At 47.1% G+C, this 25044-nt stretch overlaps 1 protein-coding gene across 1 annotated transcript in view; it reads right to left on the reverse strand.

Annotated features, from left to right (window-relative positions):
• LOC138663370 (zinc finger protein 585A-like) overlaps positions 1 to 25044 on the reverse strand; it is a 73683-nt gene that overhangs the window by 46606 nt on the left and 2033 nt on the right. The window contains exons 4-6 of the mRNA XM_069749546.1: positions 24921 to 25018; positions 24635 to 24722; positions 5145 to 6433 (exon numbers count right to left, since the gene is read on the reverse strand). Coding sequence (XP_069605647.1) covers positions 5145 to 6433; positions 24635 to 24722; positions 24921 to 25018 — 1475 coding nt within the window. The remainder of the gene's footprint in view (positions 1 to 5144; positions 6434 to 24634; positions 24723 to 24920; positions 25019 to 25044) is intronic.

Below are 25044 nucleotides of genomic sequence, written 5' to 3' on the forward strand. Positions count from 1 at the left end.
TGGAGGCACAGACTCTAGCGAAACTAGAGCTACGGTTCTCAGGCTCTCAAAAGGGACAATAAGCCGAGGCTCCGATTCCTCCTCCTCAGATGACACAACGGAGTGAGAGAGGGCATCAGCACGAATGTTCTTCTCCCCAGCGAGAGAATGGAGGGTGAAGTGGAACCGGGAGAAGAACAAGGACCATCTGGCCTGACGAGAATTTAGCCGCTGGGCTGTTTGTAAATATACCAAATTTTTGTGGTCCGTGAATACTTGGAAGGGAAAGCGAGCCCACTCCAAAAGATGTCTCCACTCCGAGAAGGCCAACTTCATTGCTAGCAACTCCCTGTCCCCGATGGAATAATTCCTCTCCGCTGGTGTGAAGGTCTTGGAGAAGAAGCAAGGATGCTTCCGACCTTGAGCATCCTTTTGGAAGAGGACTGCTCCAGCACCAACGGATGAGGCATCCACCTCCATTATGAACGGCTTATCAACATCAGGACAATGTAGGATGGGAGTGCTAGCAAAATGTGACTTAATAGAAGAGAAAGCCCTGGAGACCTCTTCAGACCACAACTTGGGATTTGCTCCCTTCTTGGTGAGGGCAACCAAGGGAGCTACCAAAGTTGAGAAGTGGGGAATGAACTGGCAATAGTAATTAATGAACCCCATAAAGCGCTGAACCGCTTAAAGAGAATGGGGTTCTTGCCAGTCCATCACAGCCTGTAGTTTGGCAGGATCCATAGCCAATCCCTGTGCGGAGATGATATAGCCCAGGAAAGGTAAGGACTCCTGCTCAAACATACACTTCAACTTTGCATAGAGGGAATTTGCCCGTAAGAGGTCGAAGACTCTGCCAACATCTCCCTGGTGGGAGTCAATATCTGGAGAGAAGATGAGAATATCATCCAGATAAGCAATGTGTACAGACTGGATACCTGCAATCTTTGGAGTTGGCAGAACACGTACAGCGCCACTCACAAGATCTGTACCCGGCTCCACAAAATTGACCCAATGGGCAGTGAGGGAAAGGTATCTTCCCTGTCCATGGTGACTGGTCCACGCATCGGTGGTGAGGTGGACCTTGCTACTGAGAGTGTTTAGTAGCGCATGTTTAATGTTTCCCTCCACATGCTTTTGCAGGGCAGGGACGGCTTGCCTGCTGCAATAAAAGCGGCTGGGCACGTTGTATTGTGGGACTGCCAATGCCATCAAGTTACGGAAGGTGTCAGTCTCCACCAGCCTGAATGACAGCATTTCAAGGGACAGTAGTTTTGCAATGCCAGCATTCAGAGCCTGTGCTCGGGGGTGGTTTGCAGAGAATGGCCGCCTTTTCTCTCATGCCTGTGCTGCCGATGGCTGTAGATTGGGCTGGGAGTGTGAGGATGACTGGGAACGTGGTGCTGTGGGTAGAATTACACTAGGTCTCTGGACAACAGTGCCAGAGGTTCTTCCATGGCGATTCTGTGAGAAAGCCGAACCAGCTGTGTGTGAGCTGGAGGAAGAGGCTACAACACGAGCTGAAGAGGTGGTAGGTGCCGCTGTTGGTTGGCCTAGGTCTCCAGTGTGTTTTTGTAACTCCACCACGTGCTTGGTCCGCATATGTTTCCACATACAGTTAGGTCCATAAATATTTGGACAGAGGCAACATTTTTCCAATTTTGGTTATATACTTTACAACAATGAATTTTAAACAAAACAATTCAGATGCAGTTGAAGTTCAGACTTTCAGCTTTCATTTGAGGGTATCCAGATTAAAATTGGATGAATTGGAAACACAGCGTCTGGTGATGTCCATGAGTTCCCGACTTCAGGCAGTCATTGCCAACAAAGGGTTTTCAACCAAGTACTAAAAATAAACATTTTATTTAAAATTATTGAATCTGTCCAATTACTTTTGGTCCCTTTAAAAACAGGGTGGCACATGTTAAGGAGCTGAAACCCCTAAAAACCCTTCATCCAATTTTAATGTGGATACCCTCAAATGAAAGCTGAAAGTCTGAACTTCAACTGCATCTGAATTGTTTTGTTTAAAATTCATTGTGGTAATGTCTATAACCAAAATTAGAAAAATGCTGTCTCTGTCCAAATATATATGGACCTAACTGTATTTGTGGTATTGAGGTTGCTGACACTTTTCCCTCTTTTGACTTTCTGATGACACAGCTTGCATGTGACAAAGCAAATGTCATCTGCAACTGTGTCAAAAAAGGACCAGGCACTGCAAGTCTTGGGAGCACCCATTTTTGCTTTTGAAAGAGGCATGCTCTTAATGGGTGCTGAAGTGGAGGCTACAGGCAACGCAGTCTTCCCCCTCCCTCTTTGGGCCATTTGGGGAGTCTCTTCCTCAGAGCTGCTCCCACCACCTTCCTGTACCTCACGCCATGATGGGTCATGGACCTCAACATCTACACTACCCTCTTCCAACAACTGCTTCTCCTGGGTAGTCTCGGCAGCACAGTACGCACCAGAAAGTGGCACCTGAGTCTCATCATCAGATGCGTACTGAGGTGTGCTGACCAGAGTAGGCACTGGCCCACCCGCCTCTTCAGATTCAGAGAGTCAAAGCTGTTGGGCATCACTGCATACTGCCTCTTCTTCCATTTCTCGAATGCTGCTTGGCTGGACCCCTCTTTCCAAGCCAAGAGATTCAGAGAACAGAAGTAGAGATGGCTCCTGTCCTGGGCTCTCTGACTGCCTGGGCAATTTGGCAGGTGGAGAAGAGACAAATGAGTGTTCTTCAGTGCTCTGTGCCTGAGAGGATTGGCACTAATTGAAGTCGATGCGTTAGCTGCCATCCATCCTACAGCGACTTCAATTTGTTCGTCCCGCAGCAGCGGGGTTTGGCGAGCTCCTTCAAAGCTGCACATGAAGTACTGTTCCCTGCTAAAACTGAGGGATGATGAGTCACCGGTGCCCGCAGCAGGCAAAGAATCCCCACGTCCTCTCCCTGATCCACCTCCACGACTACGACCACGTGCCTTACTCCCTGCCTTCTTCATCTTGGTAGACTGATAAAGATAGGCAGAAAAGTACTAAGGGCTTAGTGTGCTTATTCCTGAACAGCTGCTAACAGGTATAAGAAACACTAATTTTATAAAGTGTGGACTAGATTTTAATATGAGCTAATGTCAGGGTCATCCACCTGGCTAATCGTTACTCAGACACGTCCGCTCTTCGCCAGTCATTACACTGGCTGCCCATTCATTATAAGATCCAATTCAAATTACTTGTTCTCACCCACAAAGCTCTCCACAGTGTGACACCCCCTTACATCTCCTCCCTCATTTCTGTCTATCAGCCTAGCCGATTGTTGCGCTCTGCAAACGACTTTCGACTAACCTCTGCACTCATCTGTACCTCGCACTCCCGACTCCAAGACTTCTCCCGCGTTTCACCAATCGTTTGGAATGCTCTACCCCAAGAAATTAGGACCAACCACAACTTGCAGTTTTAGGCGCTCCCTCAAAACACATTTGTTCAGAGCGACCTTTCACGTTCCCTAATCAAAGTCATTTTATGTGGAAGTGTGCATGTGTAGTCCATTCACTATCTCCACCTATCCCCCACCCCCTAAAGATGGCTGGGCCTTCACTGTAAATACATCATTGTAAATACACACCTGTACTTTGTATCTCCCCCACCTCATTGTGGATTGTAAGCTCTCATGAGCAGGGTTGTTTAATTTTGCTTTAATCATTATATTATTGTTAACACTGTTACTATGTTACTTATGATTGTTGTGTTTGGAACTGTTTAACTGTAAAGTGCTGCGGAATATGTTGGCGCTATATAAATAAAGATTATTATTATAGTTAACCGGCAAGAATTCTGGCTCGGACAGACCTGTTAGTTTTTCTTTAAGATGCCCTCCCACTCTGCACTCATTAGCTTGATGAGAAGGCAACAACTGTTGGCACAATTATTAGAAAATGGGAGAAACACAAGATGACTGTCAATCTTCCTCGGTCTGGGGCCCTATGCAAGATCTCACCTCGTGGGGTAAGGATGATTCTGAGAAAGATCAGGAGTCCGTCCAGGAGGACCTTGTCAATCACCTGAAGAAAGTTGAGACCGCAGTCTCTAAACATTACAGTTTGGTCCTCCTGCTCACGCCAGCACAAGTACAGGCCCATTGGAAGTTCACCAATGACCATCTGGATGATCCAGAGGAGGTATGGAAGAAGGTCATGTGGTCAGATGAGACCAAAACTTTTTGGCATCAACTTGAAAAAATAAGGAGGATTAGTACAACCCCTAAAACACTGTCCCAAGCATTACACATGGTCGGGGAAAGATACTTTAGGGGGTGCTTTTCTGCAAAAGCTAAATAAGCTTCCAACTTGCAGACATCCTGGGTGTGGGTGATCTCTTTGCAGACTTGAACTTCCATAGTTTGAGCACGAAAGCAGGGATACTGACCGATGATGAGGGAAATACACCTGCGGCAACATTTTGGGGACTTTTCCCTTTCTCAAACCTCATTACTAACCCGCCCGGTGCCTGCATGCAGCCGAATACTTCTGGGAAAAAAAATGTACTTTATTCTCACCGGCAGCATTCGGCTTCAGTCGGAGGGGCGGCGCCAGCACTAGTTTAGTCACTGCTCTGAGAACGCAGAGCAGTGGCTATAACCGCTCCCCGACACTGACTGGCTACCAACCTCAATGCAGAGACAGTGTCAGTCAGGCTGCGGGCACAATTACAGCTTTAGAACGGTAAATTAAACCACACCAGCGACGCCACTTTGACTAAAACCGAATGCTGCCAAGAAGAGTAAAGTTAATTTTCTGCCAGCAGCGTTCAGTTATTTGCAGGTACTAATCAAGTTATTAATGCAATTAACTTGCAGATTACGCATGTATATTATTATTTATTACTATAGCGCCATTTATTCCATGGCGCTTTACATGTGAGGAGGGGTATACATAATAAAAAAAAAATCAATAATCTTAAACAATACAAGGCACGACTAGTACAGTAGGAGAGAGGACCCTGCGTGCAAGGGCTCACAATCTACAAGGAATATGCAGGTTAATAGCCTTTTTGCTGGTGACAGGTTCCTTTTTAAGAGTTGATTTCCAAGCAAAACATTAAGAACATGAAAAAGGCTTTTCCCCTGTGTGTCTGCTCTGGTGTCTAAGAAGAAATGATTTTGTCACAAAACATTTTCCACATTCTGAACAGAAAAAAGGCTTCTCCCCTGTGTGGGTTCTCTGGTGGCCATCAAGATACGCTTTCCGGACAAAACATTTTCCACATTCTGAACAGGAAAAAGGCATCTCCCCTGTGTGGGTTCTCTGGTGGCCATCAAGATATGCTTTCCGGGTAAAACATTTTCCACATTCTGAACATGGAAAAGGCTTCTCCCCTGTGTGGGTTCTCTGGTGCGTAACAAAATCTGATTTCTCGCTAAAAAATTTCCCACATTCTGAACATGAGAATGACTTCTCCCCTGTGTGGGTTCTCTGGTGTCTATCAAGATGAGCTTTCCGGTTAAAACATTTCCCACATTCTGAACATGGAAAAGGCTTCTCCCCTGTGTGGGTTCTGTGGTGGCCAACAAGACATGTTTTCCGGTTAAAACATTTCCCACATTCTGAACATGAAAAAGGCTTTTCCCCGGTGTGGGTTCTTTGGTGTTTAATAACACTTGATTTCCAGTTAAAACATTTCCCACATTCTAAACATGGAAAAGGCTTCTCCCCTGTGTGGGTTCTCTGGTGCGAAACAAAATCTGATTTCTCGCTAAAAAATTTCCCACATTCTGAACATGAGAATGACTTCTCCCCTGTGTGTGTTCTCTGGTGTCTATCAAGATGAGCTTTCCGGGTAAAACATTTCCCACATTCTGAACATGGAAAAGGCTTCTCCCCTGTGTGGGTTCTCTGGTGGCCAGCAAGCTGCGCTTTCCGGCTAAAACATTTCAGACATTCTGAACATGAGAAAAGCTTCTCCCCTGTGTGAATTTTCTGATGTCTGTTAAAACTTGATTTCTCTGTAAAACATTTTCCACATTCTGAACATGAAAATGGCTTCTCCCCTGTATGAGTTCTCTTGTGAATAACAAGCTTTGATTTCCGGTTAAAATGTTTCCTACAAATGGAACAAGAAAATCTATTCTCCGCGGAGTGAATTTTTTGATGTTTAAGAAAACACTTTTTAAGGGGAAAATTATTTCCAAGTTCTGAATGTGATAATGACTTCTTTGCTTTAGGAGCAGTTACATTTTTAATGCTTATTTTGTGAGTTTGATTTTTCTTAGCAGTCGGTAATGAATCAGAAGACAGGACCTGATTTAAAAGATCAGATGACAGATCTTTGCTATGAAGGGATGATGGTATATCTGGAGTAATGGCTTCCACTTCAATAGAATCCTGTTTGATCTCAAAATCATCTGATTTAAAAATTGAAGATGTCTGCTGTCCCTCTGATCTCCAGGTACAGTCATCTGCCAAAAATAAAACCAATTATTATTTTTGAATAAAATATCCTTGAATTTTAATTTTTTGACAATTTCTACTTAAACTGTCTGTAAAAATGGCAAGTTATGTAAAAAAAATATTGAATTCACAAGACAATGACAGTTCACAGTCTAACAGAAAAGCTCATAGCATGAACCAGTGGAGCGTGGTGTTCAACTGTTTGTTCATTCTGCCTCACAAATATGGAATAAAAAGCCACCAAGCAATGTTATGTAGGTGAAAATTATACCAATAAAAACTTCTACTCATCCCGCAAAAACATGTCCCCACTCAGGTCCATCATTTGTCAATGGAAAAATATAAGTTTCCATATTATTAGTGGCTTAAAGGTTTTTGAAAAGTAAAAAGGCTTCCATAACCCAATCCAGCAACATTCGCGCTCCCAAAGGCAAATCTCCCCCTCGCTTCTGAGCCTTGCAGTGTGCCCAAATCACATTTAGCATCCATGTATTTGGCATTACTATTGTGATACGTGTATGTGGTATATACACCCCCCAATTCCAAAGCTTAAATTATATGTATATACAGTACCCCGTATGATCACTTCCAACTTCACTATAATACAGAAACGACTCACTGTCACCACCAATCATTTATACAGGCCGATTGGACACCCATTGCAGATAAAGTACAGATTCGGGGTGCAGTTTACAGAGCAAAAGCAACAGCGCTATAAAATGTTATATTTACTCCAGAAAGATAGGCAGTGTTTATAATAAATATACAAAATGCCAAACAATACAATATATACAATTACATAAAATAAAAGGGAAAACATCAGAAAATTACTAAATTTAGTCACAGAAATGGCTCAGAGCTTAGCAAAGGGAAACACTTTGATTTGGAATTGGACAGAACCTGAACAGCGAACCAAGGATCTGCTTTTTATTAGCTCCTAAGTTTTACCCATACACTTCACTTAGATTACCTCATGTGGGGTTGTTTGTGAAATGTTTTCAGCTTCAGAATTTTAGGATATCCCCAACTTACAAGATATCTTTTTCATGATTTTATATATACTGTATTTTTCGGACTATAAATATGCATTTTTTTCCTCCCAAAATGTGGACGAAAATGGGTGTGTCTTATAGACCGGATATATTGGCTATGGTTGTGGTGGGGGAGCGGTATTGGAGGAGCAGCGGGTCAAGAGCCAGCGCTTCAGTCTAACTCCTGTGCCCGCTGCTAAAGAGAAATGAATATGCACTGCATTCACGCCCATGGGCATGGAGGGCAATGAATATTCATTTCTTCCTGGCATCCTGGTATGACTGATTGGCCCCATCCAAGTCCTGGTATCCATGGCCCCATCAGAAAAGATTGAAAAAACAAACCTTTACTCTTACCTTCCTCTGCTCCCTCACAGTCGCAGCGTCCTGCTCCAGTGCTAGCAGCTGCTTAATGCTTGTAAGCAATACATAGCAGGGCCATCATGCGCTGCTTCCAAGCAGAGCACAGCTGCCGGAATACTCACCGGGTGTTCAGAGATCGCGGTGAGTAACCATTCCTCTTCAGTATTGCACACTGTCAGCCACCTGCTTCCTGCTGCTGCTGGCAGTCACGTGTGCCGATACTAAAGAGCAATGAATATTTAGAATATTCATTTCTCTTAAGTATTGGCAAACGTGATTGCTGGAAGCAGCAGGAAGCAGGCTGCTAACAGTGCCCGCTACTAAAGAGGAATGGTTACTCACCACTCTCTGCGATGAATGGTCCCGGTGAGTATTTTGGCAACTGTGCTCTGCTTGTGAGTAGCGCCTGATGTCCCTGCTATGTGTTGCTTACAAGCATTAAGCAGCTGCTGGCACCGGAGCAGGACGCTGCGACTGAGAGGGAGCGGAGGAAGGTAAAAGTAAAGGTTTTGTTTTAAATCTATTCTGATGGGGCCATGGATACCAGGACTGGGATGGAGCCAATCATACCAGGAACAGGGTGGGGCCAATCAATCATATCAGAATAAGAATTGGACAATGCTTACCAGGATGGGGCCAATCATACCAGAACAAGGATGGGGCCATGCATACCAGAACGAGGATGGGGCCATGCATACCAGAATGAGGATGAGGGCCATGCATACCAGGATAGGGATGAGGGGGACCATATTTACCAGGATAGGTGGTCTTAAGATCTTACAGAATTGACTACATTTTTTGCTTCACTTTTCTTTTCCTAATTTCCTCCTCTAAAACCTAGGTGCGTCTTATGGTCCGGTGCGTCTAGTAGACCGAAAAATACGGTACATAGAAACAAAGTATGATCTGGGTCACACCATCTATCAGAACATTATTCAATTGGAGGGATTCTAATGGCCCCTCGGTGATGTGAATTAATGCATCACGTTTTTCTCTTTGTTATGAAAATCTATATCTCATACATATCGGATTGATACCAACCACAATATTCCTATCTGAGCCCTGGAGCCCGGATGGTTACAATCTGTGATGTGTGAATAGTAGTTCTGTGCCTGGGAAAGCACACTTCTCCTCAACTAAACTCTTCTCCTTTTGGTATCTCTTTCCCCCTAGAGGACATTTCCTGTTTAATTACCTATACACTACAGGGGTCCTCTGCTTCAAAAGAAGTTAAAGCGTTTCTCTCACTTTCCCATATGTTCCATTGTGAGTGCAGCGCCCCAGAGATCTGGTCATTGCAGTAACGTCGCTCTGCCCTAAGGGGAATGATGGTACGTCTGATGGCACTAAAGGAGTTCTACTGACCAGGTATCACCAAGCACACACTACACTTCACACTTCGGCCACTAGGGGGAGCAAAAGGCTTATTTATTGGGCCACTTCTCACATTGGTAAAACTAGGGTCGGACACGAAGTTAGGCAGAACGAAGCCTGGGAGAGCTCCAGGAAGGACCTGTCAGAACTGGGAAATCTGGCAGGTACCTAGCGAAAGGACAGATTGTTACGGAGCCGCGCCTGCACTACCTTGCGGCGGTATTCTAAGAAAGAGACAAGAAAGGAAGGATATTGTGGAACAGTGAGAAACGAGATCCGCACAAAGGAGATCCAGTAGGAGTCGTGCCCCGAGAACGGCAACATCTTACTGAGGCGCATAGCCGGTGGCCGGAGCACCGAAGAAGTAACAGTCTCCACGCATTACTTCAAACAGCGGCAGGACAGTTAATTACAGGTTGGCTGTCTACCATACAACACCTAAGAAGGAGATAAGAGGCAATCGTGGGAGAGGGGCGACACTAGGGTTCCAGAATACCTCCAGGCCTACCTGTCCTAAAGGTGCGTCCTAGCCATAACATACCTGGGGGACGGAGAAGAGAAAGATCTAGAACGAACGAGAACAGAAGTTGTGAGGACTATCCTGAATGCTCAGCAGGGAAGCACTACAACACACAGGCGCTAGTGGGTAGACACTGATTTCCACCTGCAAAGGGAACTCTGGATGTGCCTTCGGACTGGCCGGTCTCAGACAGCCCTGTTGAAAGTGCCCTGGATTGAGGATCCTGAAACCTTCAGTAAAAGGTAAAGAAACTGTACCCTGTGTCCTCGTTATTCCTCGCACTACGCACCATCACCCTTTATTGGGTGCCCCTTAGCAGGGTCACGGACCGGGTCCAGCCACCGTGACAACCCCAGAACTGAGACAGAAAGGACCGGTACCAAGTAACCTGTGGCCCTGTGTCTGGGGGCGATCCAACTTGGCGTCACGAACAGGATTGTACTTAAGCCTGAAGAATCAGGTCATGTGTGCCTTGGAACTGTGACTTATTGCAAAGACTGCGTACCGCTATTTGCCGCCAAAAATCCGCCATTGCCGCGCCGCGTGGAGCGCGAAGGGAGGAGTCATAGCTTCGTGGGTGGAGCCGGCTGGAAAAGCGCGTGGAGCGGAAGACGCGGTGAGGCGCCGACCCCGGAAGGAGAACCCCGACCGATTAGCAAGGGGGAGGAACGGCCATGTCGGACCCCGGAGGAGCGGAGGCCACAGCTGCAGACTCAGGAGCACTTCCAGATTCCGCGGTAAGCGCAGCCACAAACCCGGTATCACCGCTAGAGGCCGCGGGGCTTACCGCTTCCACCAACCAGCCGGATAGTGCCGCCACTACAGCAGCCATAATGCCCTTCTCTATGCCGTACCTGCCAGGGGCCGCCTGGCTCCCGCGATACTTTGGAGAAGCTCATACGTTAACGGACTTTAAAGAAGGGATTTGTAGCCTGCTCGAGTTTTATCCCTTGACGGAGCCTCAGAAGGTTCATATGATAATCGGCCAACTCTTTGGAGCGGTACTGAGGGAAGTAAAGTCCTGGCCCGCTGCGGACAAGAAAACTGCGCAACAATTATTTGCCAAGCTTAAAGCCACCTTTGACACCCGCACGGCTACGGAAATTAAATTGACGTTCTATGGGTGCAAGCAGCGGCCTGTTGTGAATTCAGCTTTTGGGCTCCCTCCGGTGGTTGTAGAGGGTAATGCAGTTGTGCCTGGACTGCCGGAGTGGACAGGTGTATCTACTAATTGCAAAACTGACTGGGGAATATAGCTTTGCTGGATCCTTTAGTCAGTGCCAGTTGTCCATTGTTCTTGAAGGATTCACTTCCCTGCTGGTCTCTCCAGTTTGCTGTGTTTTTCTACAAAGATAAGTCCTGGCTTTGTTTTTGCTGTCCACCAGCAGTGGACCTTATAGTTCTGTGCATTTTCAAGTTTTTGTCTTGTCCAGCTTGGTCTGTGAAGGATTTTTTGCAGCCTAGCTATTTCTCTGGAGATGCAGATATACCCCCCATGTCTTTAGTCAGATGTGGTGATCCGTATTTTGTGCGGTGGATATTTTCTAGTGTTTTTATGCTGACCGCATAGTACTCTGTTCTATTCTTTCTTTTTAGCTAGTATGGCCTCCTATGCTAAAATGTGATTTCATATCTGCGTATGTTATGTTCCTCTCCTCACAGTCAATATTTGTGGGGGGCTATCTATCCTTTGGGGATTTTCTCTGAGGCAAGATAGGTTTCCTGTTTCTGTCTTTAGGGGTAGTTAGATCTTAGGCTGTGCCGAGGGGTCTAGGGAGTGTTAGGTACCCCCCACGGCTACTTCTAGTTGCGCTGCTAGGTTCAGGGTTTGCGGTCAGTACAGGGACCACCTTCTCCAGAGTACGTCTCATGCTGCTCCAAGGCCACCAGATCATAACAGCGGCCGCAGGATAGCTTACGGGACTATGCCCTTAATCTGCAGGAGGCGCTGCGGGCCATCAAACAAAGTGACCCAAGCAGCATGCAAGATGAAGATAAACTCCTGAAAGAGCGGTTCATCGAAGGGCTCCTGTGCAGTAACCAAAGGGCCCAGCTACACTTCCTGGCCATGCAGAATCCAGACCTGACCTTTGCGCAATTCAAAGATAAAGCTATCCAGGCGCTACCAGAGCGGCAGCCCAGCCGTGCCACACTTCCCAGTTGGCAAGCCCTCACATACCACCAGGAGGTGGCGCCAGACGCACCTGTCTCTGCCGAAGCCGATGCCCAGATCCTGGACGACGACTCCCCTGCAGGACTGCGCCTCCAGGTACAGGAACTGACCAGGAGCGTTGCTGCCCTAGCCCAGACCGTCCAGTCCCTACAGGAGGCCCCCAAGCAGAAGATCCAGCTGGCTTCCAGACCGGAGGATGTCCCCTGGCAACGACCAAGGAGGGTTCCATCGACCAGAGGCAGAGACGACGATCGTTTTCATCAGGATGGACGACCTATCTGCCGCCGCTGCCATCAGGTGGGCCATCTTGCAAGGTACTGTCAGTTAAACGAGCAACCCCTGGGGCCAAGGGCCAACCCCCACGAGTAGAACGCCCAGGCCCGAAAAATTGGAGAGACAAATACGTCGGGGGGGGGCGTCGTGTTCTCCCCATCATGATCGACGGTATCCCCATGAACGCTTTGCTGGACACTGGTTCCCAGGTGACAACTATGCCCTACATTCTTTAAAGGCGTTATTGGGAGGACACTGACATCACCCGTGCCCCTGATGATGATTTCACCATAATAGCTAGCAATGGTCAGCCACTGCCGCAAGTGGGATATAAAGAGGTCACTATTAAGGTGGGGCGGGTAGAATTGGAGGCCCAAGGAATTGTCATTGTTGATATTGACCTGCGTGAACGTAACCCCATGATGACCATCGGTACTAATGTCATAGAAAATTGTCTTGCAGAAGTTATTGTTTTGTTGCAGCAAGTAGCAGAGACAGCTGGTCACAGTGAACAACGTGCCTTACAGAAAGAAATCAGAGCCCTAAACCGGAGACAGCAAATGGAGCTGACTGGTGGTGAAATTGGCCGGGTCACAGTGAGTGATTCGAACCCCATTGCAATACCCCCCAGGAGTGAAATGTTAATATGGTGTCGGGCAGCCATAGGTCTCGGGGGTAAAGACTATCAGGCCCTGGTAGAACCCGTGTATTCGGAGAATAGGCCTACCCTCCTGACAGCCAGAGGAGTGGTTGATGTCCGCAAAGGGAGGGTGCCGGTACGTGTTCTTAACTGCGGGGAGGAGGAAGTCCACCTAACTAAATATGTCACACTTGCCAAGCTGTTTACTGTTAATAATAGTGTGATACAGGCACCCGGGCCCTTGGCTCCGTCCAAGTCGGCGGAGGACAACGGCTCTGCAGAGCAAATCAAAAGATTGGTGCCAAGAATTACATGTGGGCACTGATGCTACTCCATCTCACCATATACATGGGGCCTACAGGGTGGTTCACAAGTATGAGCGGGTATTCAGCAAACACCCCCTTGATTTCGGGCGGGTAAAATGGATTCAACATCACATTCCCACAGGAGATCACCCGCCCGTAAAAGAAAGATACCGTCCTGTACCCCCAGCTCATTATCAGTGTGCCAAGGACATGTTGCGAGAGATGAAGGAGGCTGAGGTAGTGAGAGACAGCTGTAGCCCCTGGGCAGCTCCATTAGTCCTCGTTAGAAAAAAAGATGGCACCATGAGGATGTGTGTGGATTATAGGCAATTAAACCGCATTACACATAAGGACGCATACCCCCTGCCTAGGATAGAGGAGTCCTTGGCTGCGTTAAAGTCTGCTAATTACTTCTCTACTTTAGATCTCACCAGTGGGTATTGGCAGGTTCCCGTGGCAGAGGCGGACAAAGAAAACACAGCCTTCACGACGCCGATGGGTCTCTGCGAGTTCAACTACATGCCCTTCGGAGTGTGCAACGCCCCGGGGACGTTCCAGAGGATGATGGAGTGCTGTTTGGGACACAAGAACTTTGAGACCGTACTGCTGTATCAGGACGATGTCATTGTCTTCTCTAAGACCTATGAAGACCATCTGAAGCACCTGGCCGAGGTCTTTGAAGCGTTGTCCAACTTTGGCTTAAAGGTGAAACCGTTCAAATGCCATCTGCTCAAACCCAAAGTACAGTACCTGGGCCATGTGGTGAGTGCCGAAGGAGTGGCCCCAGACCCCGACAAAGTCACGGTGATCAGGGACTGGCTGCAGCCCAGTAACATTCATGAGGTCTGGCAGTTCCTCGGGTTGGTGGGTTACTACCGGAGGTTAATCAAGGACTTCACCAAGAAGGCCGCGCCGTTGCAAGACCTATTGGTGGGCCAGCCCAAGAAACCCAAGGGTAAGAATACCCCGTTGGATTGGAACAACGGACTGGAAGGATCGTTCACTTGCTTAAAATCGGCATTAACGGGAGAGGAAGTACTAGCCTAACCGGAATACGACCAACCATTTGTATTGTACACGGACGCCAGCAACGTGGGGCTGGGAGCGGTGCTGTCCCAGGTCCAGAAGGGCAAGGAACGAGTAATCGCTTATGCCAGCAGGAAGCTTCACCCCACTGAAAGGAACCCAGACAACTACAGTTCCTTTAAGCTGGAGTTCCTCGCAGTCGTTTGGGCCGTGACGGAGAGGTTCAAGCACTATCTGGCCTCAGCGAAATTCACCGTCTTCACGGATAATAATCCACTTACGCACTTGGACACAGCGAAACTCGGCGCCTTGGAGCAGCAGTGGATGGCCCGGTTGTCTAATTACGATTTTACCATCAACTACCGGGCAGGGCACAAGAATGCGAATGCCGATGCATTGTCCCGAATGCCTCACCTACCCGAAACAGAGGAAGACCCAGAAGCATTTGAAGAAGTGGAGCTGCCCGATTTCCATCGTCCCAAGGCAACTCAGTGTTCCCATCAGGTGGAGAACAGGCGCAGAAACAAACAGGGCGCCCCGTTGAATCCCCTGCCCCACCACGGGTGGACAGAGAACCAGGATGGTGACCCTGCGGTCCGTCGGGTGAAGGAGCTCCTGACGCAGGCAGATTTGCATCCTGGCCCGGATGATCCACCAGAGACATTACAATTGTGGAAGGAGAGGGGCAAGCTGTTTCTTCACCATGGCAAACTGTGCCGAAGGAACATCGACCCTCGCACTCACGAATTAGTGTGGCAGATTGTGGTCCCCAGACAAGATGTACCCATGGTCCTGGGAGCATACCACGATGGGGCAGGACACTTCGGATGGAGAAAGCTGGAGAGGCTACTCCGTGGGAGGTTCTACTGGGTCGGCATGAGGAAGGCTATCGAGAAGTGGTGTCGAGAGTGTGGCCCTGTGGCCTACGCCGGAAGGATCGTGAAAGCCAACGGGCTCCCCTGCAGTCCATCATCACCAAACGGCCGCTCGAGTTGGTCGCACTGGATCACGTAAAGCTAACACTTAGCCAGTCAGGGTATATCTATGCTCTCACCATGGTGGACCACTATTCCAGGTTCCTGGTAGTCGTATCAGTCAAAGATCTGACGGCTAGAACGGCTGCCAAAACCTTCCAGCAGTACTTCTGTCGACCCCATGGGTACTCAGAGAAGGTGTTGACCGATCAGAGGCCGGCATTTGAAGCGGAGGTGTTCCAGGAGTTCTGCAATTTGTACGGGTGTAAGAAGATCAGAACTGTTGTGAATTCTGTTGTCAAGCTCCCTCCTGTGGTCATGAATGGTACTTCGGCTGGTTCTGTCCATGGGCTTCCTCTGGTGGTTGTGAGTGGAGCTGCTGCTTCTGAGTTTCCTTCCACAGGTGACGAGGTTAATTCGTTAGCTGGCTGCTCTATTTAACTCCACTTAGATCATTGCTCCATGCCACCTGTCAAGGTTCCAGTATTGGTCTAGTTCACTCCTGGATCGTTCTTGTGACCTGTCTTCCCAGCAGAAGCTAAGTTCCTGCTTGTTTTTCTCTGGTTTGCTATTTTTCTGTCCAGCTTGCTATTTTGATTGTTGTCTTGCTTGCTGGAAGCTCTGGGACGCAGAGGGAGCGCCTCCGCACCGTGAGTCGGTGCGGAGGGTCTTTTTGCGCCCTCTGCGTGGTCTTTTTGTAGTTTTTTGTGCTGACCGCAAAGATACCTTTCCTATCCTCTGTCTGTTCAGTAAGTCGGGCCTCACTTTGCTAAATCTATTTCATCTCTGTGTTTGTAATTTTCATCTTTACTCACAGTCATTATATGTGAGGGGCTGCCTTTTCCTTTGGGGAATTTCTCTGAGGCAAGGCAGGCTTATTTTTCTATCTTTAGGGCTAGCTAGTTCCTTAGGCTGTGACGAGGCGCCTAGGGAGCGTCAGGAGCGCTCCACGGCTATTTCTAGTGTGTGTGATAGGATTAGGGATTGCGGTCAGCAGAGTTCCCACGTCTCAGAGCTCGTCCTATATTATTAGTAACTATCAGGTCATTCCGTGTGCTCTTAACCACCAGGTCCATTATTGTCCTGATCACCAGGTCATAACACAGAACCACGCCGTACCATCCACAGACCAACGGGATGTGTGAAAAGATGAATCAAGTGGTGATCGACTTACTGAAAACCTTAACTGTAGAGGAGCGGAACTTGTGGCCTACAACGTTACCAGACTTGGTGGACATGTACAACCACATTCCGGTGAATTCCACCAACTGCACCCCAGCGTACCTGATGCGAGGAAGGTCTAGCAAGTTACCCGTCGATCTGGACATGGGGGTTCTGACCCCTGAAGATATAATCACCAGATGCGGATTGGGATACCGAGAGGCAGCAGAGGTACCGCAAGGTACAGGAATGTGTGGAAAAGAGTCTTGCTCAGGCCAGACAGAAGCAAGAGAGGGACTACAACCAGCATGCTCCCGCGGCTCCATTGGCACCTGGTGAGCAAGTACTCAAAAGAAAGAGGAGACTACACAAGCTTGATGATCAATGGGAAGCGGAACCGTATACCTCCCCTCCGACTTCGACAATACAAAGGTCTGTCTCATCAGTAAGGACGGAGGAGAGACCTCAGCGGCCATATCCAGAGACCACTTGAAAATATGCCCGGATAAGCTGAAAGGTGGGGAAACAGATCCCAGGATTTCTCCACCCGTGGAAGAAGAGAAGACGATACACACTGTTCTTGGCGATTTTCCCCAGTCCTGGACTCAAATAAATCAGGCCATTGTGGTACCTGTCCTAACGTTCCGTCAACCAGGCCGCCAGAACTAAATGTGGTGCCAGGGCAGCTGGAACTGCCAGCGCAGCCGACCCCACCAGAAGATGCGATGCCAACAGTTGAACCAGCGGGTCCTCCCTCTGTCATCGGTGAATCTGCCATGCCCACCACTAATAGTGGTAGCACTGAGGACACCAGTATGCCAGTGCTGCCCAGACTCACTAGAAGTGTAGCTAGAAGACAGTGCACTACACTAGCGGTAGCAACAATTCAAAAGCATACATGGTCCGTCCTGGTTACCTAGATCATATATTAGTTATACCAGCCATGTCAACCAAGGCGGACCTAGGACCTCAAATGGACAACTGCATATACGAATAATACACAAACAAAGCACCAAAAACGCAATAAAAAAAGTCCAATTAATGCAAATATGAAACAACTTTATTAGATAAAAGACACACAGGTATGCAGCATGGCAGGCAAACAAATCCCCTACACAAGCCCGCACACACATCTCATGTGAAGGGACCGGACTGGAGTGCACATATATTTATTATGGACCATATGGGTAAAAAGTCCATATACGTTTCAATAGCATCAGTGATGAAGAAACGTCTATCAACAAAGTATGTGACCCTGCAGACGAATGTCAAATACGTGATACATACCACAGTAGTGAGTCACCAAAGATGTGCACAGGAGTCCCGTCCTCCCCGTCGCGCGTTTCGGCGGGTGGCCTTCCTCAGGGGGGGTGCCCAGGACGAGGGGGGCACCGATTAAATACTTTACAATCCGGAAGTAGCGGCGTTCGCGTGCACAGCCGCACCGCATCATCAACATCCGGTCCGAACGGCCTGCGGGACCGGAAACACACGGGCCCCATGTGATCCGCTTCACAAGGCACTGCAAGAGGCGGAGGGAGACGCGGCGCGACTGCGCATGCGCGGATAACAACCGCGGCCATCTTAAAAGGGGGCAAGTGTGCTGGCATAAATAGAGAGCCAGATCGGCTCAAATATAAAAACGCAACCCTCAAGCCGCAGAAATATAAAATCGAACCCAAACATAAAGAAACATATACGAACTGGAACAAGTATATATAACTATATATAACCCGGAAAATCCGCTATAGTGACCAAACCGAGCGAAACACAATACCCATATATGGCCTATAGATTACAACGGTGTATACATCGAGATGCAAAACATAATACAAACATATGGCCGATAAAATAGACATATATATACATGGCAACGATAGTTACATCAAGGTCAGCCACAAAGGGAATAGAACACCCAACGTCATCGTGCCTGTACATATCAAAATTCACAACCAATCACATCCACTAGACATCAAGATATATAGCAAAACGCGAATATCGGTAACAATTCCATAATGATAATTAAAGCGTAGCGCTTAATCGTACAGTCCATAATATCCCTAAATCTAATTAATGCCCAGTGGAGGATGTTGATGTTCATTAGGATGTTCCACCTATATTTAGAGTAGATGCAGGTTCTTCTTCACAAATCAGCCAGGGCAGTTGTCCAATAACCAGGTCACAATCCGGAAAAAGACTAAAATTAAAAAATACAACGCAAGTTAAAAACAAATAAAGCTAGCGAATGCGGAAAAGCACAGAGGAAACGATGCACAGCAGTCAGGCGACTAAAGGAACGGGAAATGTTTCGCCCCACTGATGGTGTATCTGCTCCACTGATGGTGATTTTGAGCTGGGGAACTGAGGATGCGATTTGCAGCACGGGGATACAGTGGTAGATCCATTAAGAAGGCATACCAGAGGGCGAAACATTCTACACGCCATAACCTACTTTATGGTAGTCAGCATGATCAAATAAATAGGACTACTAACAACAATAATGTTAGGTTTATCACTACTTATAAAATTCCAAGGCCAATCAGATCAGGAGAGCCTTGGATAAAGCCTGGCCTATACTCCAAGTTGATCCTATAATCCAAAAACTTATCCCTAAAAAACCATCTATCACGTTTCGGCTAGCCGCCAATCTTAGAGACCAATTGGTCCACAGTCACTATGAGGGACGGCCTCCTGTAACTTTCCTGGATAGGTTTACACCTAGTGTTGGCTGTGTTCCATGTGGTCGGTGTGTCGCCTGCCCCAACATCGAAAAAAGTGATTCTTTCTCTAACTCTAGTGGTACAAAGATGTTCTCTATTAGACAACGGATCACCTGTACCACTAGGTATGTTATTTATTATGCTACATGCCCCTGTGGACTTATATACGTCGGCCTTACCACTCGCCAGTTGAAAGTCCGTGTGAGGGAGCATGTGTTGGGGATACAGGCGGCCGCCGGCCACATGGATACGACCACATTAAAAACCCTGCCGAGGCATTTTAAGACATACGACAATTATGATGCCACGATGCTGAGAGTGAGGGGTATTGATGCCCTCAGGATCAACATCAGAGGTGGTAGTCTATCTAAGAGACTCGGCATGTTGGAAACACGCTGGATTTGGCGTCTACGGACTGTCCAGCCCTATGGACTTAATGAGGGTTTGTCGTTCGTCCCGTTCCTTTAGTCGCCTGACTGCTGTGCATCGTTTCCTCTGTGCTTTTCCGCATTCGCTATCTTTATTTGTTTTTAACTTGCGTTGTATTTTTTAATTTTAGTCTTTTTCCGGATTGTGACCTGGTTATTGGACAACTGCCCTGGCTGATTTGTGAAGAAGAACCTGCATCTACTCTAAATATAGGTGGAGCATCCTAATGAACATCAACATCCTCCACTGGGCATTAATTAGATTTACGGATATTATGGACTGTACGATTAAGCGCTACGCTTTAATTATCATTATGGAATTGTTACCGATATTCGCGTTTTGCTATATATCTTGATGTCTAGTGGATGTGATTGGTTGTAAATTTTGATATGTACAGGCACGATGACGTTGGGTGTTCTATTCCCTTTGTGGCTGATCTTGATGTAACTATCGTTGCCATGTATATATATGTCTATTTTATCGGCCATATGTTTGTATTATGTTTTGCATCTCGATGTATACACCGTTGTAATCTATAGGCCATATATGGGTATTGTGTTCCGCTCGGTTTGGTCACTATAGCGGATTTTCCGGGTTATATATAGTTATATATACTTGTTCCAGTTCGTATATGTTTCTTTATGTTTGGGTTCGATTTTATATTTCTGCGGCTTGAGGGTTGCGTTTTTATATTTGAGCCGATCTGGCTCTCTATTTATGCCAGCACACTTGCCCCCTTTTAAGATGGCCGCGGTTGTTATCCGCGCATGCGCAGTCGCGCCGCGTCTCCCTCCGGCTCTTGCAGTGCCTTGTGGGGCGGATCACATGGGGCCCGTGTGTTTCCAGTCCCGCAGGCCGTGCGGACCGTATGTTGATGATGCGGTGCGGCTGTGCACGCGAACGCCGCTACTTCCGGATTGTAAAGTATTTAATCGGTGCCCCCCTCGTCCTGGGCACCCCCCCTGAGGAAGGCCACCCGCCGAAACGCGCGTTGGGGAGGACGGGACTCCTGTGCACATCTTTGGTGACTCACTACTGTGGTATGTATCACGTATTTGACATTCGTCTGCAGGGTCACGTACTTTGTTGATAGACGTTTCTTCATCACTGATGCTATTGAAACGTATATGGACTTTTTACCCATATGGTCCATAATAAATATATGTGCACTCCAGTCCAGTCCCTTCACATGAGATGTGTGTGCAGGCTTGTGTAGGGGATTTGTTTGCCTGCCATGCTGCATACCTGTGTGTCTTTTATCTAATAAAGTTGTTTCATATTTGCATTAATTGGACATTTTTTGACTGCGTTTTTGGTGCTTTGTTTGTGTACTAGCGGTAGCAAGCGTAGCGGGTCCTGTCAGGCCAGTAGCAACCCCTGCGCTGCGGAGGTCCACGCGTAGCACCAAGAATCAGACTCCACTTCGCTATAGACCTTGGCGATATTAACGATAGTTGTTATTTGGTTGAAAATGCTTGTGTAAATATTTGTGTTATAGGTTAAAAATGGACAATGGTGTGATGGACAGTGAATCACTCCAAAACTTTCACAGGGGCCCCTTTGTTTACCCGGGGTCCCTGCTATTCTATGGTTACACCTACAGAACTGGGAGTCATGGACTGTGCATGACCAATCTTTTGCAACGTTCAAGCGTCCTTACCTTCCATAACGGAAAGCACTGTTATGTTTATTTGTTCATAGTATATATATAAGAATTTTTATGTGTTTTCTATTAACATGTATTGTTCTTCTTTTCCCAGTCCGGGAGTACTGGATTTAACCGGGGGCGGGAGTGCAGCGCCCCAAAGATCTGGTCGTTGCAGTAACGTCGCTCTGCCACTAAGGGGAGTGATGGTACGTCTGATGGCACTAAAGGAGTTCTACTGACCAGGTATCACCAAGCACACACTACACTTCACACTCCGGCCACTAGGGAAAGCAAAAGGCTTATTTATTGGGCCACTTCTCACATTGGTAAAACTAGGGGTCGGACAGGAAGTTAGGCAGAACGAAGCCTGGGAGAGCTCCAGGAAGGACCTGTCAGAACTGGGAAATCTGGCAGGTACCTAGCGGAAGGACAGATTGTTACGGAGCCGCGCCTGCACTACCTTGCGGCGGTATCCTAAGAAAGAGACAAGAAAGGAAGGATATTGTGCAACAGTGAGAAACGAGATCAGCACAAAGGAGATCCAGTAGGAGTCGTGCCCCGAGAACGGCAACATCTTACTGAGGCGCATAGCCGGTGGCCGGAGCACCGAAGAAGTAACAGTCTCCACGCATTACTTCAAACAGCAGCAGGACAGTTAATTACAGGTTGGCTGTCTACCATACAACACCTAAGAAGGACATAGGAGGCAATCGTGGGAGAGGGGCGACACTAGGGTTCCAGAATACCTCCAGGCCTACCTGTCCTAAAGGTGCGTCCTAGCCATAACATACCTGGGGGACGGAGAAGAGAAAGATCTAGAACGAACGAGAACAGAAGTTGTGAGGACTATCCTGAATGCTCAGCAGGGAAGCACTACAACACACAGGCGCTAGTGGGTAGACACTGATTTCCACCTGCAAAGGGAACTCTGGATGTGCCTTCGGACCGGCCGGTCTCAGACAGCCCTGCTGAAAGTGCCCTGGATTGAGGATCCTGAAACCTTCAGTAAAAGGTAAAGAAACTGAACCCTGTGTCCTCATTATTCCTCGCACTACGCACCATCACCCTTTATTGGACGCCCCTTAGCAGGGTCACGGACCGGGTCCAGCCACCGTGACAACCCCAGAACTGAGACAGAAAGGACCGGTACCAAGTAACCTGTGGCCCTGTGTCTGGAGGCGATCCATGAGGTCTTAGAAAAGGAGTTTAAAATGTCAGCTATTTCTGTGTCTTAATTAGTATTGCTCACTTCCTAGCTATATGTAATTCTCCCTCTTCACAACATGATAATTTGTGAGGGGAGGGGGGCATCTCACTGGAGAAGCATTATGGGTTTTAATTTTTATCTGAAAGGTGGCTTTATTCATTCTGCAGGTAGCGCTGGTATTGGAGGAGACATTGGAAACAGGGGCTCTGTCCAGCCACTAAGATTAGGGTGCTTGGGACTAGTAGTACCATCAAGTTTGGCAGTATGATTGTGTGTGCTGTCCAGATGAAGCTATCTGCACCCTGTTTCAGGCACTTGTAAAGCACCACACACTGCTAAAGCTTGCAGCATATTGCCGGAAGCTGCCAGATACAGCCTTATTCTCCTCTGGTTCAGTCCTCTGTGCTCAGCTCCCAGCTTGTGTATTTGTTTCCTGCTATGAACCTGGCCTGTTTACTGACTGATCTTGCATTATTTGAGGTTGTATTTTCCCTGCCCTCCTGGTTCTGACCCGGCTTCCCGAGAATTCTGCTTGCTATCTCACACTACCAAACAAAATGTAACACCGTGGCCCAAGTCTAGTGGTCTCTGTGCAAGTCCAGATCCATGTACATGGGGCAGGATGATGAGTAAAACAATCCCTGGGATCTAGAGAAGCAGATAATGCCAAGCTTGTTTGTGGTGGCCAATACAGTGTGCCTGCAAACTATTCCAGCAAGATCTGCATTCAAATAGCTAAATGGCGCTCCATCCTTTCTTAACCCTGCCATATGCCCAGACAGTAATGTACAACCGTGTACTGTGTATTGTCGGATTCAAGAGAAGGTGGAAAATAATTTGCAAGGTCCATCTGTTTCCGATTGTCCAATTTGAAAAATGGGAACTTATTATTCAGCAGCACAGAAGGGAGAGAAGGTAGATTCCAATATCAGGGATCTAAAAACGACCCGAGCGATCCATAGTAGGATGATCAGCTATAGACGTAATATTAGGAAGGGTGTAATCTGCACAGTCTGTTTAGGCATTTCGTTTTAGAATGTAAACGAGATCCCATGAGTTTAAGACTAAATATATTAGGACAAATATCAGAACATGTGTCTAATAGGTCCCAAAGACTTGTGAATAGGGAATCCTATTGGATTTTTAAACTATTCACACTTAAACCGGAGGGCCTGAATGAGAGCATTGAAAATACTACATAATAGGGGTATATTTTTGAATGATCCTCAAGTATTTTGGTTGTTGCCATGTATCTTTGTTATATATATTTTATTGTGCATCCAATATGCATTTTACATCTATTTGTATTGTTTTGTACAAGAAGAAAGATTTCAAAGCAAAAAAACGTGTACCATAAGCGCGGTTTAATTAATGAATTAAGCCATTGGATTAGTGACGCCATTTTGGAATATATAAAAGATCCACAATGTTTTATTTGTATATGCCTGAGGAAGGAGCTAGTTCACATTGGAAACGTGTAGCATTTTAAAATGTAAACAATTTTTTTTATGTTCATTTGTTTTGATGCCCAATTTTATGGCTCCGCACTTGGAGCGCTTTTAGAAGCCCTGATTTATTTCCTTCTTCCCATATCAGGGATCTTGGAGGCCAACAGCATCATTAGGGTACCGTCACACAGTGCAATTTTGATCGCTACGACGGCACGATTCGTGACGTTCGAGCGATATAGTTACGAGATCGCAGTGTCTGACACGCTCCTGCGATCAGGGACCCCGCTGAGAATCGTACGTCGTAGCAGATCGTTTGAAACTTTCTTTCGTCGTCTAGTGTCCCGCTGTGGCGGCATGATTGTATGGTGTAACATATATCGTATACGATGTGCGCATAGTAACCAACGGCTTCTACATCGCACATACGTCATGAAATTATCGCTCCAGCGTCGTAGATTGCAAAGTGTGACAGCAGTCTACGACGCTGGAGCGATATTGTTACGACGCTGGAGCGTCACGGATCGTACCGTCGTAGCGATGAAAATTGCACTGTGTGACGGTACCCTTACTCTCCGGCTTCTCCAAGAGGCCCATTATAATATATTTCTAACTTGTCAGCACATTCTACACACACTGTCATTTTACTTTGTTGTTTACAGATCTGGGCAGGTAAGGGTCAACGTCTTCTAACCCCAGGGGGTAGATGGATCCTCCAGGTTGTATGTTCTATAGAAAAGGGCTTTCAATGCCCAAAGTGATTAGATCAGTTTTGGGGGGAGGAGAAAGTTGTGGTCTAGAGGCAAAATGGTGATTACAGGATTGTAATATCGTCGGACTACAACACTGATAAAGCAGCCACAGCTGGTGACTGAGAAGAATCTGTGACTTCTCTGCATTTAGTGGTCACTACTCACCTGGGTAGTCATATGTAGGAATCTCTTTACACCGCTCATCACCCCTCACATATGTCTCTGTAGTATTAATATGGGTCAGATCTTCACCCTGAAACATGTATTATAAAAGTCACAGACAGATGGAGAAGTCACATCTATGATCAGCTCTAATCCTGCCATCTCCACCGATCTCATTATACAAGTATAAAATATATAATACTGGTGGATAAAACAAGTCTGAGCACAAGACCTTCACAACCATCTACACATCATATAGGAGATCTCAAGACACCTTCTCTCCATCTACCTGATGATCCTGAGGAACACTGGGATCTTCTTTTTTACAGTCCTGTGGAAGATGAGGATGGGGACATTGCTCTGGTGTTGTCCTCTCACTGGATAGATCTGGAGGAAACACATATAGGGACTGA

This window comes from Ranitomeya imitator, chromosome 2 (assembly GCF_032444005.1).
Source record: "Ranitomeya imitator isolate aRanImi1 chromosome 2, aRanImi1.pri, whole genome shotgun sequence".
NCBI classification, from domain to species: Eukaryota; Metazoa; Chordata; class Amphibia; order Anura; family Dendrobatidae; genus Ranitomeya; species Ranitomeya imitator.